The sequence below is a fragment of the Lagenorhynchus albirostris genome, chromosome 8, assembly GCF_949774975.1.
Source record: "Lagenorhynchus albirostris chromosome 8, mLagAlb1.1, whole genome shotgun sequence".
Classification (NCBI taxonomy): Eukaryota; Metazoa; Chordata; class Mammalia; order Artiodactyla; family Delphinidae; genus Lagenorhynchus; species Lagenorhynchus albirostris.
In genome coordinates, this window is record NC_083102.1 from 77,853,751 (window position 1) to 77,867,929 (window position 14,179).

The window sequence follows — 14,179 nt, forward strand, 5'->3', positions numbered from 1 at the left end:
GTCATATATGACCTTTATTATGTTGAGGTAAGTTCCCTCTATGCCTACTTTCTGGAGGGTTTTTATCATAAATGGGTGTTGAATTTTGTCAAAAGCTTTTTTTTGCATCTATTGAGATGATCATATGGTTTTTATCCTTCAATTTGTTAATATGGTGTATCATATTGATTGATTTGCGTATACTGAAGAATCCTTGCATTCCTGGGATAAACCCCACTTGATCATGGTGTATAATACTTTTAATATGCTGTTGGATTCTGTTTGCTAGTATTTTGTTGAGGATTTTTGCATCTATATTCATCAGTGATATTGGCCTGTAGTTTTCTTTCTTCGTGACATCTTTGTCTAGTTTTGGTATCAGGGTGATGGTGGCTTTGTAGAATGAGTATGGGAGTGTTCCTCCCTCTGCTATATTTTGGAAGAGTTTGAGAAGGATAGGTGTTAGCTCTTCTCTAAATGTTTGATAGAATTGCCTGTGAAGCCATCTGATCCTGGGCTTTTGTTTGTTGCAAGATTTTTAATCACAGTCTTAATTTCAGTGCTTGTGATTGGTCTGTTTATATTTTCTATTTCTTCCTGGTTCAGTCTCCAAAGGTTGTGCTTTTCTAAGAATTTGTCCGTTTCTTCCAGGTTGTCCATTTTATTGGCATAAAGTTGCTTGTAGTAATCTCTCATGATCCTTTGTATTTCTGCAGTGTCAGTTGTTATTTGTCCTTTTTCATTTCTAATTCTATTGATTCGGGTCTTCTCCCTTTTTTTCTTGATGAGTCTGGCTAATGGTTTATCAATTTTGTTTATCTTCTCAAAGAACCAGCTTTTAGTTTTATTGATCTTTGCTATCAATTCCTTCATTTCTTTTTCATTTATTTCTGATCTGATTTTTATGATTTCTTTACTTCTGCTAACTTCAGGGGTTTTTTGTTCTTCTTTCTCTAATTGCTTTAGGTGCAAGGTTAGGTTGTTTATTTGAGATGTTTCTTGTTTCTTAAGGTAGGTTTGTATTGCTATAAACTTCCCTCTTAGAATTGCTTTTGCTGCATCCCATAGGTTTTGGGTTGTCGTGTTTTCATTGCCGTTTGTTTCTAGGTATTTTTTGATTTCCTCTTTGATTTCTTCAGTGATCTCTTCGTTATTAAGTAGCTTATTGTTTAGCCTCCCTGTGTTTGTATTTTTTACAGATATTTTTCCTGTAATCGATGTCTAGTCTCATAGTGTTGTGGTCGGAAAAGATACTTGATACAATTTCAATTTTCTTAAATTTACCAAGGCTTGATTTGTGACCCAAGGTATGATCTACCCTGGAGAATGTTCCATAAGCACTTGAGAAGAAAGTGTATTCTGCTGTTTTGGGATGGAATGTCCTATAAGTATCAATTAACTCCATCTTGTTTAATGTATCATTTAAAGCTTGTTTCCTTATTTATTTTCATTTTGGACGAACTGTCCATTGGTGAAAGTGGGGTGTTAAAGTCCCCTACTATGATTGTGTTACTGTCGATTTCCCCTTTTATGGCTGTTAGTATTTGCCTTATGTATTGAGGTGTTCCTATGTTGGGTGCATAAATATTTACAATGGTTATATCTTCTTCTTGGATTGATCCCTTGATCATGATGCAGTGTCCTTCTTTGTCACTTGTAATAGTCTTTATTTAGAGAACACTACTTTTCAAAGTAGGGAAGAATATTTACCTTGTGATAGTAGTGGAATGATTAAATATAGCTTTTATAAGAATGGACATACCGTAGTGTTAGGAGCTTGGTTGGAGGGAAAGAGTTGGCATAAGAAAGCTAGAACTCTCAACTTCTATAAACAGGAATTCAGTGGAAATGTCTGAAAATGATGTTTTAAAAGGTAGTAGTACATACATATTATTTCTATATATGAAAATAATAGAAAATAAACTACTAAATGTGTTAATATGGGGTCTAGATTAGAGGTGGACAGAGGATGGGAGAAGAGACAGATAGGCTTATATATGCCTTTTAACTTTACCTTTTGGTATGTATATATTTAACTTCGATTAATATAATTAATTTAAAAGTAATATTGTTATAAAATATTGTTTTTTAAAGTTATTCTCACAACTCTTTGCTCTGTACATTAACTTGTGGTGATCTTATCTTGAGGAATTATTTGGTCTTGTCATATTTGTCTTGCTATTTAGAATCAGTAAAAGATGGTGTATTAAGGTATGACTTTTCTAAGTTTTTAAAAAATTAAATACACATACTAGATTGAAAACAAACTCCTATTCACTTGTGACATGGTGTTCTGATTTTAAATATACCTTGAAATTTGAAAAGGGAGAAATTCTCAATACTTTGAAGGGAATTAAGAAAATATTTGTCAAAATAGAATCTGTCTTTCCCAGAATTACCCTCTCAACTATTTCTGAGGCAGTTTATTCTGTTATTGAATTGTTCTTCTGGAAATGTATCAGTTATTTATAATGTTAGCCATTTTATAGCTCAGTAGGAAAATTTATCATGGCCAAGCTTTTGAGAATTTAAAACAATTCATTCTTACTCAAAGTAAGAATTTAAAAGGCACCCATAATCGTAAATTATGAATCTCACATGTGATGGATTGTATAAAGCGTCTACTGTTGAAAGCTAGCCAAAGAAGAAGAAACCTGTGATTTAAATGCATGGATGTAGATGAAAATGCGATGGTGTAAAATTACTACACTCCTATTTCACATCCTGTCCTGGCAAGAATGTAGCTTGATGATTAATAGGCTTTATTTGTTCCTAATTTATGTTTCCCTATGTGGCATCATCTGATTTATTATTGATATAGATAATGTTCTGTCTAAGACCTAATGAACAGAATGATTTCCAACATTCCATTGCAGATGAGCAGATGAGAGTTTCATTGTTTTTTCTTTCTGATTTGAACTTGCATTTGCAAGGTTCGGGTTAGACTTTTCACCTAGGAAAATATAACGATAATACGCCTATAATTTAGTCTTTTGTCGGGAGTTTAGCTTTGAATAACATTCTTTATACATTTGATATTGTTTGAGCAGTTAGCTATGGAGACTAAAGATACTTAAATAGAGAATAAGGGGTATGTTTGATAGGTGGAAGTGAGCCAACTTGGTGACCAAGGTCTTTTCATATGATCTCAAACCTCAGAAAACCCATTGAAAGTCAGGTAGGGCCTATTTAAGATGAGTTCACTTTCGAAACGTTAAATCCAAGAAAGAATTCTTCCCTTGCCTCAGACCAAAAGCGGGAGAGACAAATACAGGTTCACAGAGAGCCAAAGGGACTCTGAGCCACAGCATTAGTGACTAATTTTCATTTTGGGGTGAGCAGTTTGCTCCCTTTACTCAATTCCAGACCCAAACTGAGAACAGGCTTTGGGGGTTGGGGGATGGTAAGGGTGTTTTGGTAGCCAAAACATTTATGGGAACTATGGGACGAAGGAGTTCCATAGAAAGAATCTTGGGAGCCTAACGGTTGGCATGGAAGCCCAGGGAATTCAGAGATCAAGGGGGAGAAACTGAATTTATGGGGAAGGCAGGAAAAAAAAACTCCTTTCCTTCTTTATTTAGACAGTTTTGCAGAGAACACACTGAAGATGTGACTGTATTCAAGAACCCTCAGAACAGCCCTACTGATATAATGGCTATTTCCTTGAGGAAAAAGAGGGGGTAGGTGGGGCAAGAATTTGTGCTTTTGTGCTGAATATTCTGAGGTGGTAGGGAAAGGTGACAGGTATTTTTTTGGGGGGGGTTGTTTTTTGTTTGTTTGTTTTGCTTTGTTTTTTTTTTTTGGCAAGTGCTGAGTCCTAACCACTGGACCACCAGGGAATCCCCAAGGTGACAGGGTTTTGATCTGGATTCATTGTTGGCTGTAAGCTTTCTCTGCTGAGAAATTCTACTGGAAATTGACTTTTCTCAAAGCTGGTGTTATTTTTACCCCATGAAATTTTGCCTTTAATAACTTTGATTTTCTTCTTTAAAAAAAGATCTTCCTGTGAAGTGTTCTTTAAAGGATGTGGGAAGCCATTTTTTAGCTATGTAGTCTTCTCGTGAGAGAGATTGTCAACTCCACCCAGTTTAGAATTTCTGGCAATAAATGCAGGAATTCAAGGGTTTGGGATTTTATTCATTTAACAGTGGAACACTGAGGAAGTCTGTGCTGCTTAATCCTAAATTTATTAGATTCAGTGTGACTGACCATTCCTTTCCTCTCTGGGGTAGCGAGGAAGACTGTAGAGCATCAGGTCAAATGTTTCTTCAGGCTGAATGAACAATTATATGAAGGGACACTAAAAGGGAGTTACAAAGAATTCTTTTCAGAACAAGCATTTATTTCAAATAGCAGGGACGGTGGGATCTTCAGCCTTGCCCTCACATGGAGGGGCATGTGGCTGTAGGTGAGGGGATTCATTGCTGCTGTATTTTGCCACGAAGAGAAAACTGGTTTTGTGAAGCCCACTTAACCATTCTGGGCCTCACTGAATTGGTAACAGAGGAGTCAAACAGGTTTATTGAGAAGTTCTCCCTTTAGCTCTAATTGCCGTATACCGTATTTCTGTTCTTCCCAAAGGTTAGAGACTACCTGTTCCAAAGAACAGAGCAATGGCCTGGAGTAAATAGATGAATGACAGTTTGTTACTCGATACGTTGTCCGTTTTAACAAAGTTCAATGTTAGGTTCTAATGCCCTAGAAATCCTGGGTTGGAAGGTGATCAGAGACCATTTAGTTTCTCTACCCACTGTATTGGCGAGAATTGTGTTATTTGGCCTTTGCTAATGGAGACACAGAGAGGAAGTCCTTTCTATTTTACTATTAAAAATATTTAACAGTCTACTACTTTAAGTACTGTTGTCCTTTGTCACAAGTATATTCTTGGGACTTCCCTGATGGTCCAGTGGTTAAGACTTGGTGCTCCCACTGCACGGAATTAACCCCAGGGTATGGGTTTGATCCCTGGTCAGGTAACTAAGGTCCAGCATCCCGCATGCCACAAGGTGTGGCCTAAATAAATAAATAACTAGATAAATAAAGTCTCCAGCCACTGGAAAAAAAAATGTATATTCTCATTTTTGTTGTGGATGAGCATTTTCTATCCACTAGGCTATGAGGTCAATGAGAGTGGAACTCGTTATCAGTCGTTGGAGCGTGCGCACAGTACCTGGCGATCTTAGATGAGTCAGTTGTTTGCTTTCAAAAATCTAGTTTTATGAGGGTAGAGACTTACTTTGTTGTGTTAGAAATGAGAAATTATTCTAAATATGTTATTAACTGTATGTGGGAGACATACAATTTACCTGTGACTTCTGGTAAGATATCAGGGGATGTTGATGAACTCTGGACATACTCTTCAGCAATGCACACATATGTACAAATATAGGAAAATACCATGCTGTTTATAGGAGTTTTGAACCTCAGAACCATCCCGTTGCTCTGCCGTGGTTTGTTTGTTTATTTATTTATTTATTTTTTGCGGTATGCCGGCCTCTCGCTGTTGTGGCCTCTCCCGTTGTGGAGCACAGGCTCCGGACGCGCAGACTCAGCGGCCATGGCTCACGGGCCCAGCCGCTCTGCGGCATGTGGGATCTTCCCGGACCGGGCCACGAAGCCGTGTCCCCTGCATCGGCAGGCGGACTCTCAACCACTGCGCCACCAGGGAAGCCCTGCCGTGGTTTATTGATCATGGATTATGAACATCTGGTCTGTGTCGACATTCAGTTAAAATCCATCATGTGCATGATTTCCATAGTTAAACTAGTAGAGTAAACGATGAATCATAACTTTGATGCGTTTATTTCAGAAATAATCAGCTGTAGATTTTTCAAGAATGTACTGAGAACAAGAGTGGGAATTTGAGGGCCTGGGTGATTGAGTGAGATTACAAACTGAGAACAAGGTGATAGGACAATGAATTGCTAAAAGAACGGCTAGAAGGAGTGATTATGGTAGTTTCGGTCAAAGGTTTAGGTAGATAGAACAAAGAATGCATTTAGGACCTAGAAGTCTGAGGAAAGGTGGGGCTGGCTAAGTAAGTACAGAGCAGGCCCTATCTGAATGGCATTTGTGAAGCCATTCACCCCACTACCAAAGGGGGAAAAAAAACAAGACGGAGTTTCTGTTCAAAAGGATTATAAACTGTGGACAGTCTTAAAAATCACGTGCCTGAGACTTGCCAGTTTAAGAAAAGAAAAAAATAAAGCTTTGAAATATATTGCCAAATTATTAGTCTTTAACTTGCATGAGTTTGCAGCCTGCACAGCTAGCATCCATATCTGGTTCCTGAAACCCTTGGAGTGTATCAGCTTTAGGTGTTAAGATTCAGACTCGGGATTTAACTTTTTTTTTCTAGGCTGGATGATCCCGTGGAAACAAAAATGACTTTGCTTGGTTTGGCAGAAATGCAAGAAAGATAAACTGTTTGGGGAAGAGGGAACCTGTTCCAATCCCTGTCCCAAGGTCTTTTCAAAATGTGTGCATCAGCCTGAGAAATTTTCATATGTAATGCCTAAGTCTTGTTATTTAGTTTGGCTACAAAGCATCTGGGAAGCATGCTTTAATCGTTCTGATGCTAACATTGTTACAAGGCAACGTTAAATCATTTTGAAGTGATAATGCTTCAGGTTAGTCACTATTTTTGCAGCTCTTTTTCCTTGTCAAATTTGTTTGAAACTAAAACCAATAGAATTAATTATGGTAAAAGAAAATAAAGCAAATGATGACCTCAACTTTATTTTTCTCACTGTTTGCGTAGAGACGGAAAATGAGACGCAAGATTCTTAAATGTCGTCCTCTTCCCGTTAGCACTGCCATAATTCAGGGACTCATCACGTTTCAGAAACTTCTGGGGAGGCTCTCTGCCCCCATCTTTCCTGATTCTCATCCATCCTGAACACTGCAGCCAGACTTATTTTTGTAATATTCAGCTATAGTCTCTGTCACGTTTCCTGCACAAAATACTTTAGTGGCTTTCAGTTACCTACATAATACCCGACCTCCGCAGCCTGCCATCTTATGCCCTAATTACCTGGAGGCATCCTCACTTCTCACTGCCCCTGCCTCTTCTCTCTGTTCCAGCATACTGAACTACTGCAATTCCCCAAATTTATTAAAGTGCTTGATTTGTCTCAGACTCTGAGATACGTGCTGGGGTTTCCAAGATAAGTAAGGCCTGGTCTTGGCCCTGAAGGAACTCATACCCCATAGTAGGAGATAGCATTAAACATGCAGTACACAAGTATAATATACGATGGTGTGTACCCTTGTACATCCTAGCACTCTTCTGCTTGGAATAAACTTTTCTTTATGTTTTTCCTGTAAAGCTTCTGTCTGTCCTTCAAGACTGTTCACAAGTATCACCTCCTTTTGTAAGGCGATGCACAATTAATTACTTGAAAGATTTGTTAACATTTTGTATACACTTGTATTATAATTTATTGTGCTTATGTTGTATTGTCTATGCATATGTTGTACTGTCTGTGCATATCTATTTGCACAGGGATCTGTGAGCTCCTTGATGGTAGGACTCAGCCATTCCATAACCTTAAGCAGCATGTTCAATACTTAACACGTACTAGAAGCTTATAAATATTTGTGGACAGAGTAGCTTTTTAATGTTATTCAAATATTATTTTAAAAAACATAGAGCTGTTCTAGTCTTCATAAGTCAGATTTAATGGAAGATGAGATAATACTCTTTAATAGAACTTATTTGGCCCTAACCGGACTTTAATATTCAAAGTAACAGTTAATGTTTTTTGAACTTTTCCTATTTTCAAGGCATTGTTCTAAGAACTTTATATAAATTACCTCCTTTAATCATCATGAGAATTACTTTATAGATGAGAAAACCAAGGCACAGAGAGTTTAAATTTGTTGTCCTCGATCACACAGCCAGAGTTGCAAAACTAGGATATGATGCAGCTGATCTGGGCCTAAAGCTCACACTCCTGCTTATTAGGCTTAGCCATGTTTCATTTTGTAATTAACATTGCAATGCATAGTTCAAAATAGTTGATTATAATCTGTGGACACTCGAAATAGTATGGATTTATAACCTAAAACCTACTTTCCTCTATTAGTTGGGTCAAGATATCCTCTTGGAAATCCCTTTACATACTTCCATTTTGCCCATTTCATTCTTAGTTAAACAAGGGGAAATCCCATGGAAGATACAGAATTGCCTGATTGAATAAAGGTTTGTGTGAAATGTTTTCTCTTTTTAAGCTTTAGATCGTATCTGTCTTGTCTGTTCTCTTGGTTCCATTCTTTTCCCTTCTGTTCTACTTTGCAATCAATATGGAATATTTACTGGATATCAGCCCTGAAAAATAGGCTTATTACTACATTTGAAGATGCTAAAATATATTATCCCATTGTGTCTTTGGTCTGAAAAACGCTTAAGGTTTTATTTAACTTTAGTAGAAAAATAATTCGTGTAGAGTTAAGACTTCGATCCAGGGTGCACAAAGCATGATTCATAAATATTAATAAGACATTTATGTTTGGTAAAGCCACACTCACTTGAGAATTCAAATAGTATCGTGTCTTCTTCAGCATATGACCTTTTAGTTTGTCAAAACTAAGACAAAAAATCTATCTCAGTGACTAAAAGAAGTAACATTTAATCATTGTAAATTAGAAAAGTAGAGTGACAGGAATTCTCAAAAACATCAAATAGTAATAAAGCCCACAGTTGATGGATGGCATATATAGGCTTTAAATTTAAGGGACTCAAATATCCATTTTACAGAGATTGAAAACTGCCATTACACATTTCGGAAGCATCTTGATGCCTGTTTCTAAGACATCGTCTCTTTTTACTTTTCTCATTAATTGATAATGAATTGCTTGAACATAATGATTTAGTTTTAAAGTCCAGTAACATAATGGACTTTAATAAAAGTGATGAGTGATATTATTATCTTATTGGTATTTAATAGTCTAGGGTTGTAGAAAATGAGAGGGTATGTTTTGTACTTGGGGTGAAACATATTGAAAAGATTTGGGCTCCTGTAAACTCAGACCTAAATTTATTTATTTATTTTGTTTGGTTTTATTTTTGGTTTTTGTTTTTTTTGGCCATGCCACATGGCTTGCGGGATCTTAGTTCCTTGACCAGAGATTGAACCTGTGCCCTCAGCAGTGGGAGCGTGGAGTCCTAACCACTAACCCTCAGACCTAAATTTAAATAGGAATCTGTTCATATCACAATTATAACCAGAACAAAGAATTAGGCCCGGTAACAAACCAAAGATAAATGGAGACTGGGATTGAGGTTATGTTATCAGCGTTGCCACCATAGTTTTGTGACTTTAGGGCATGTGGCTTCATCTTGATGGAATTAAACACCTCCATTTATAACATCATGAATTTGCATTAATTGATTTTTAAGGTCCCTTCTTGCTTTATAATTCTGATTCCATCACTGGTTCAGGATCACATCTCCTTCAGAATCCATTGCTTCTTTGTTTACATCTTACTGTATATGTGAAATAGGCGCCGTGTAATCTTCCAGACATGGGGTCAATCTGAACACTATCAAAAGTAGAAGGGAGAAAAAATGCCTGAGATTTATCACACACTTAGTTTGCTGCTTACTTTGCATACATTGATACTTTGATCAGTTTGCAAATCTTACTGTAGTTGGTAGATGCTTTAATTTATAACTTAAGAAGGCAGGGACTTCCCTGGTGGCGCAGTGGTTAAGACTCTGCCTGCCAATGCAGGAGACACAGGTTTGAACCCTGGTCCGGGAAGATCCCACGTTCCGTGGAGCAGCTAAGCCCGTGCACCACGACTACCTGGACACCGCAATGAAGGGTAGCCCCCGCTTACCTGCGGCAACTAGAGAAAGCCCATGTGCAGCAATGAAGACCCAATGCAGCCAAAAATAGATAAATAGATTTACTTTAAAAAAGGTATTTTAAAAAAAGGTAAAACAGCGTTGTGAGAAATTTTGCATTTATTGCTTTTGTGTTAACATGTTTTATATTCATTTTTGATAATAAGATAAACATGTCAATAAAATACAAATATAAGTTCCATCTCTTGCTAAATGAGTATGTGCTAAAAACTGTATATTGTTTTCATATATCTAAATTGGAGCTTTCATGCTGTGTATATGCATTTACAAAGTGGAACAGTGTGTGTATGGAGGCAAATAAAGATTTTGCTTATTCAGAATTTTTTCTTTCTTTTTATCCTTCTTTTACTTCCCCGTAGACTTGCTGCTTTCAAATAGCTGTATTCCCTTTTTGGGCTCATCGGAAGGACTGGATTTCCAAACCACTTTGTTAGATGAGGAGAGGGGCAGGCTGCTGCTGGGAGCCAAGGACCACATCTTCCTGCTCAGTCTGGTTGACATAAACAAAAATTTTAAGAAGGTCAGTTTATTTCTATATAGTTTACTGAATGCATTTATTTTCATCTATGCCCTTTTCCTTCACTTTTGTTTTGTTTTAAGTGATTCAGTGTCAAATGCAGTAGGTCATTTACATGTCAAAAAAGAACATGTTAAAAGAACTTATTGCCTCTGATACATGTTTTTGGATTTTTATGGATTTAAGTACAAGACTGAGTGTAATACTAAAACCTTTGAAAATCTGAATGAAAGGCATGAAAAGTTAGTAAATGGATACTACTTTACATAACAGAAATGCAAAGTTTTGGATTTAAAAGCTGGAAAATGAGTTATTCATGAAATATTAACATTTATATCTATAGCAATTATTGTAAAATTAAGTTTTTATTAATTTTCAATGAATAAGCATACTTAATGATAGTGTGGCTCTGGTAGCATTTTAGCACCACATTGGTTTCTCCACACTCTCCTTTTATATCTGAGCAAGTTTCTTCTATGGCTCAGTCACGTTCAGGTAGGGAAGATGAATAATGCCTCACTTGTGGGCTCATTAAGAACAATCTTAGCACTTAAAAGAAATATATACTAGTAATTCAAAACCCAAAAAGCAACTGCTGTTGTATCCTACATTTTCAACTAGCACTGTGATACCCAAAGAAAAGACTGTCACACTGTTTTATCAATTATTGTTAGCCAGTAATTTAGTAAATATCAATATCTATGCAAACAAAAATGGATACCAAGACTAGAAGAGTTGAATGACTGATGAGAAGACATAATATATGACCTATTCTGCATCTATGAGGTATCTTTGATTGTTTTTCTTTCTCTTCTTTGCCAGAAGAAATACTACTGCAAAAGAAATACAAGGAGCCATTTCAAGCTTTCAGGTCAATAGTTCCCAACACTGAGTTTATAGAGACTTCTTCCCATTCAGAGTTATGTGTAGGTCATTCTTGGACTTTGAAGCTTCATACGGCTTTCACTTACAATGACCACTTTAACTTAACCCTCTAATTTTGAGTCAGTAAAATAAATATCAGTTGTCCAGTTATTTGAATTATATCAGCACTCAGGGCTTCAGTCTACATAGGCAAAATATTTGTCACCATATGTGTTACTATCACTTAATGAACACATGCATTAGAAACAATGTTTTTGCTCTTCTAATCACTTAATTTTTAAGTAGTACTTCCACACATTTTTGAGGTCCACCAAAGGAAAAGGAATAATGTTTTATGAATGCTCAGGTATGATAAAGAAATAATCTTTGAATGCAAATGTATACACATGCATTCCATGTAATCTGTGTTTCTAGAAGAAGAATGAGGGCTAAAATATTTCCAGTAGTTGTTCTTGACTTGTGTTATTCCAGACACACAAACTCATAAGGTTATCTTATTTGTTTTGGAATTATTCTGCAGCCTAGATATTGTTTACAGTAAGGTGGAATAAACAGCTGATTATGTGCTAGAATTTGAAAAACTTGTCCTTTCATTCTGCCATTTTAGCTCCATTCCATGCTTTTTTTTTTTAAACATCTTTATTGGAGTATAATTGCTTTACAATGGTGTGTTAGTTTCTGCTTTATAACAAAGTGAATCAGTTATACCTATACATATGTTCCCATATCTCTTCCCTCTTGTGTCACCCGCCCTCCCACCCTCCCTATCCGACCCCTCTAGGTGGTCACAAAGCACCCAGCTGATCTCCCTGTGCTATGCGGCTACTTCCCACTACCTATCTATTTTACGTTTGGTAGTGTATATATGTCCGTGCCACTCTCTCAGTTTGTCCCAGCTTACCCTTCCCCCTCCCCATATCCTCAAGTCCATTCTCTAGTAGGTCTGTGTCTTTATTCCTGTCTTGCCCCTAGGTTCTTCATAAATTTTTCTTTTTCTCTTAGATTCCATATATATGTGTTAGCATACGGTATTTGTTTTTCCTCTTTCTGACTTACTTCACTCTGTAGGACAGACTCTAGGTCCATCCACCTCACTACAAATAACTCAACTTTGTTTCTTTTTATGGCTGAGTAATATTCCATTGTATATATGTGCCACATCTTCTTTATCCATTCATCTGTCGATGGACACTTAGGTTGCTTCCATGTCCTGGCTATTGTAAATAGAGCTGCAATGAACATTTTGGTACATGACTCTTTTTGAATTATGATTTTCTCAGGGTATATGCCCAGTATTGGGATTGCTGGGTTGTATGGTAATTTGTTCAGTTTCTTAAGGAACCTCCATACTGTTCTCCATAGTGGCTGTACCAATTTACATTCCCACCAACAGTGCAAGAGGGTTCCCTTTTCTCCACACCCTCTCCAGCATTTATGGTTTGTAGATTTTTTGATGATGGCTATTCTGACTGGTGTGAGATGATATCTCATTGTAGTTTTGATTTGCATTTCTCTAATGATTAATGATGTTGAGCATTCTTTCATGTGTTTGTTGGCAATCTGTATATCTTCTTTGGAGAAAAGTCTATTTAGATCTTCTGCCTATTTTTGGATTGGGTTTTTTTTTTTTTTGATATTGAGCTGCATGAGCTGCTTGTAAATTTTGGAGATAAATCCTTTGTCAGTTGCTTCATTTGCAAATATTTTCTTCCATTCTGAGGGTTGTCTTTTCGTCTTGTTTATGGTTTCCTTTGCTGTGCAAAAGCTTTGAAGTTTCATTAGGTCCCATTTGTTTATTTTTGTTTTTATTTCCATTTCTCTAGGAGATGGGTCAAATAGGATCTTGCTGTGATTTATGTCATAGAATGTTCTGCCTATGTCTTCCTCTAAGAGTTTGATAGTGTCTGGCCTTACATTTAGGTCCTTAATCCATTTTGAATTCATTTTTGTGTATGGTGTTAGGGAGTGTTCTAATTTCAATCTTTTACATGTAGCTATCCAGTTTTCCCAGCACCACTTATTGACGAGGCTGTCTTTTCTCCACTGAATATTCTTGCCTCCTTCATCAAAGATAAGGTGACCATATGTGCGTGGGTTTATCTCTGGGCTTTCTATCCTGTTCCATTGATCTATCTTTCTGTTTTTGGCCAGTACCATACTGTCTTGATTACTGTAGCTTTGTAGTATAGTCTGAAGTCAGGAAGCCTGATTCCTCCAGCTCCATTTTTCGTTCTCAAGATTGCTTTGGCTATTCGGGGTCTTCTGTGTTTCCACACAAATTGTGAAATTTTTTGTTCTACTTCTGTGAAAAATGCCATTGGTAGTTTGACAGGGATTGCATTGAATCTGTAGATTGCTTTGGGTAGTAGAGTCATTTTCCCAATATTGATTCTTCCAATCCAAGAACATGGTATACCTCTCCATCTATTTGTATCATCTTTAATTTCTTTCATCAGTGTCTTATAATTTTCTGCATACAGGTGTTTTGTCTCCTTCATTAGGTTTAGTCCTAGATATTTTATTCTTTTTGTTACAATTGTAAATGGGAGTGTTTTCTTAATTACACTTGCAGATTTTTCATCATTAGTGTATAGGAACGCCAGAGATTTCTGTGCATTAATTTTGTATCCTGCTACTTTACCAAATTCATTGACTAGCTCTAGTAGTAGCATCTTTTCTGGTAGCATCTTTAGGATTCTCTATGTACAGTATCATGTCATCTGCAAACAGTGACAGGTTTACTTCTTTTCCGATTTGGATTCCTTTTTATTTCTGTTTCTTCTCTGATTGGTGTGGCTAAAATTTCCAAAGCAATGTTGAATAATAGTGGTGAGAGTGGGCAACGTTGCCTTGTTCCTGACCTTAGTGGAAAGGGTTTCAGTTTTTCACCATTGAGAACGATGTTGGCTGTGGGTTTGTCATATATG

The 14,179-nt window shown here is 36.8% G+C and overlaps 1 protein-coding gene across 1 annotated transcript in view; it reads left to right on the top strand.

Moving 5' to 3' along the window:
• SEMA3D (semaphorin 3D) overlaps positions 1–14,179 on the top strand; it is a 135,306-nt gene that overhangs the window by 16,726 nt on the left and 104,401 nt on the right. The window contains exon 3 of the mRNA XM_060156160.1: positions 10,210–10,370. Coding sequence (XP_060012143.1) covers positions 10,210–10,370 — 161 coding nt within the window. The remainder of the gene's footprint in view (positions 1–10,209; positions 10,371–14,179) is intronic.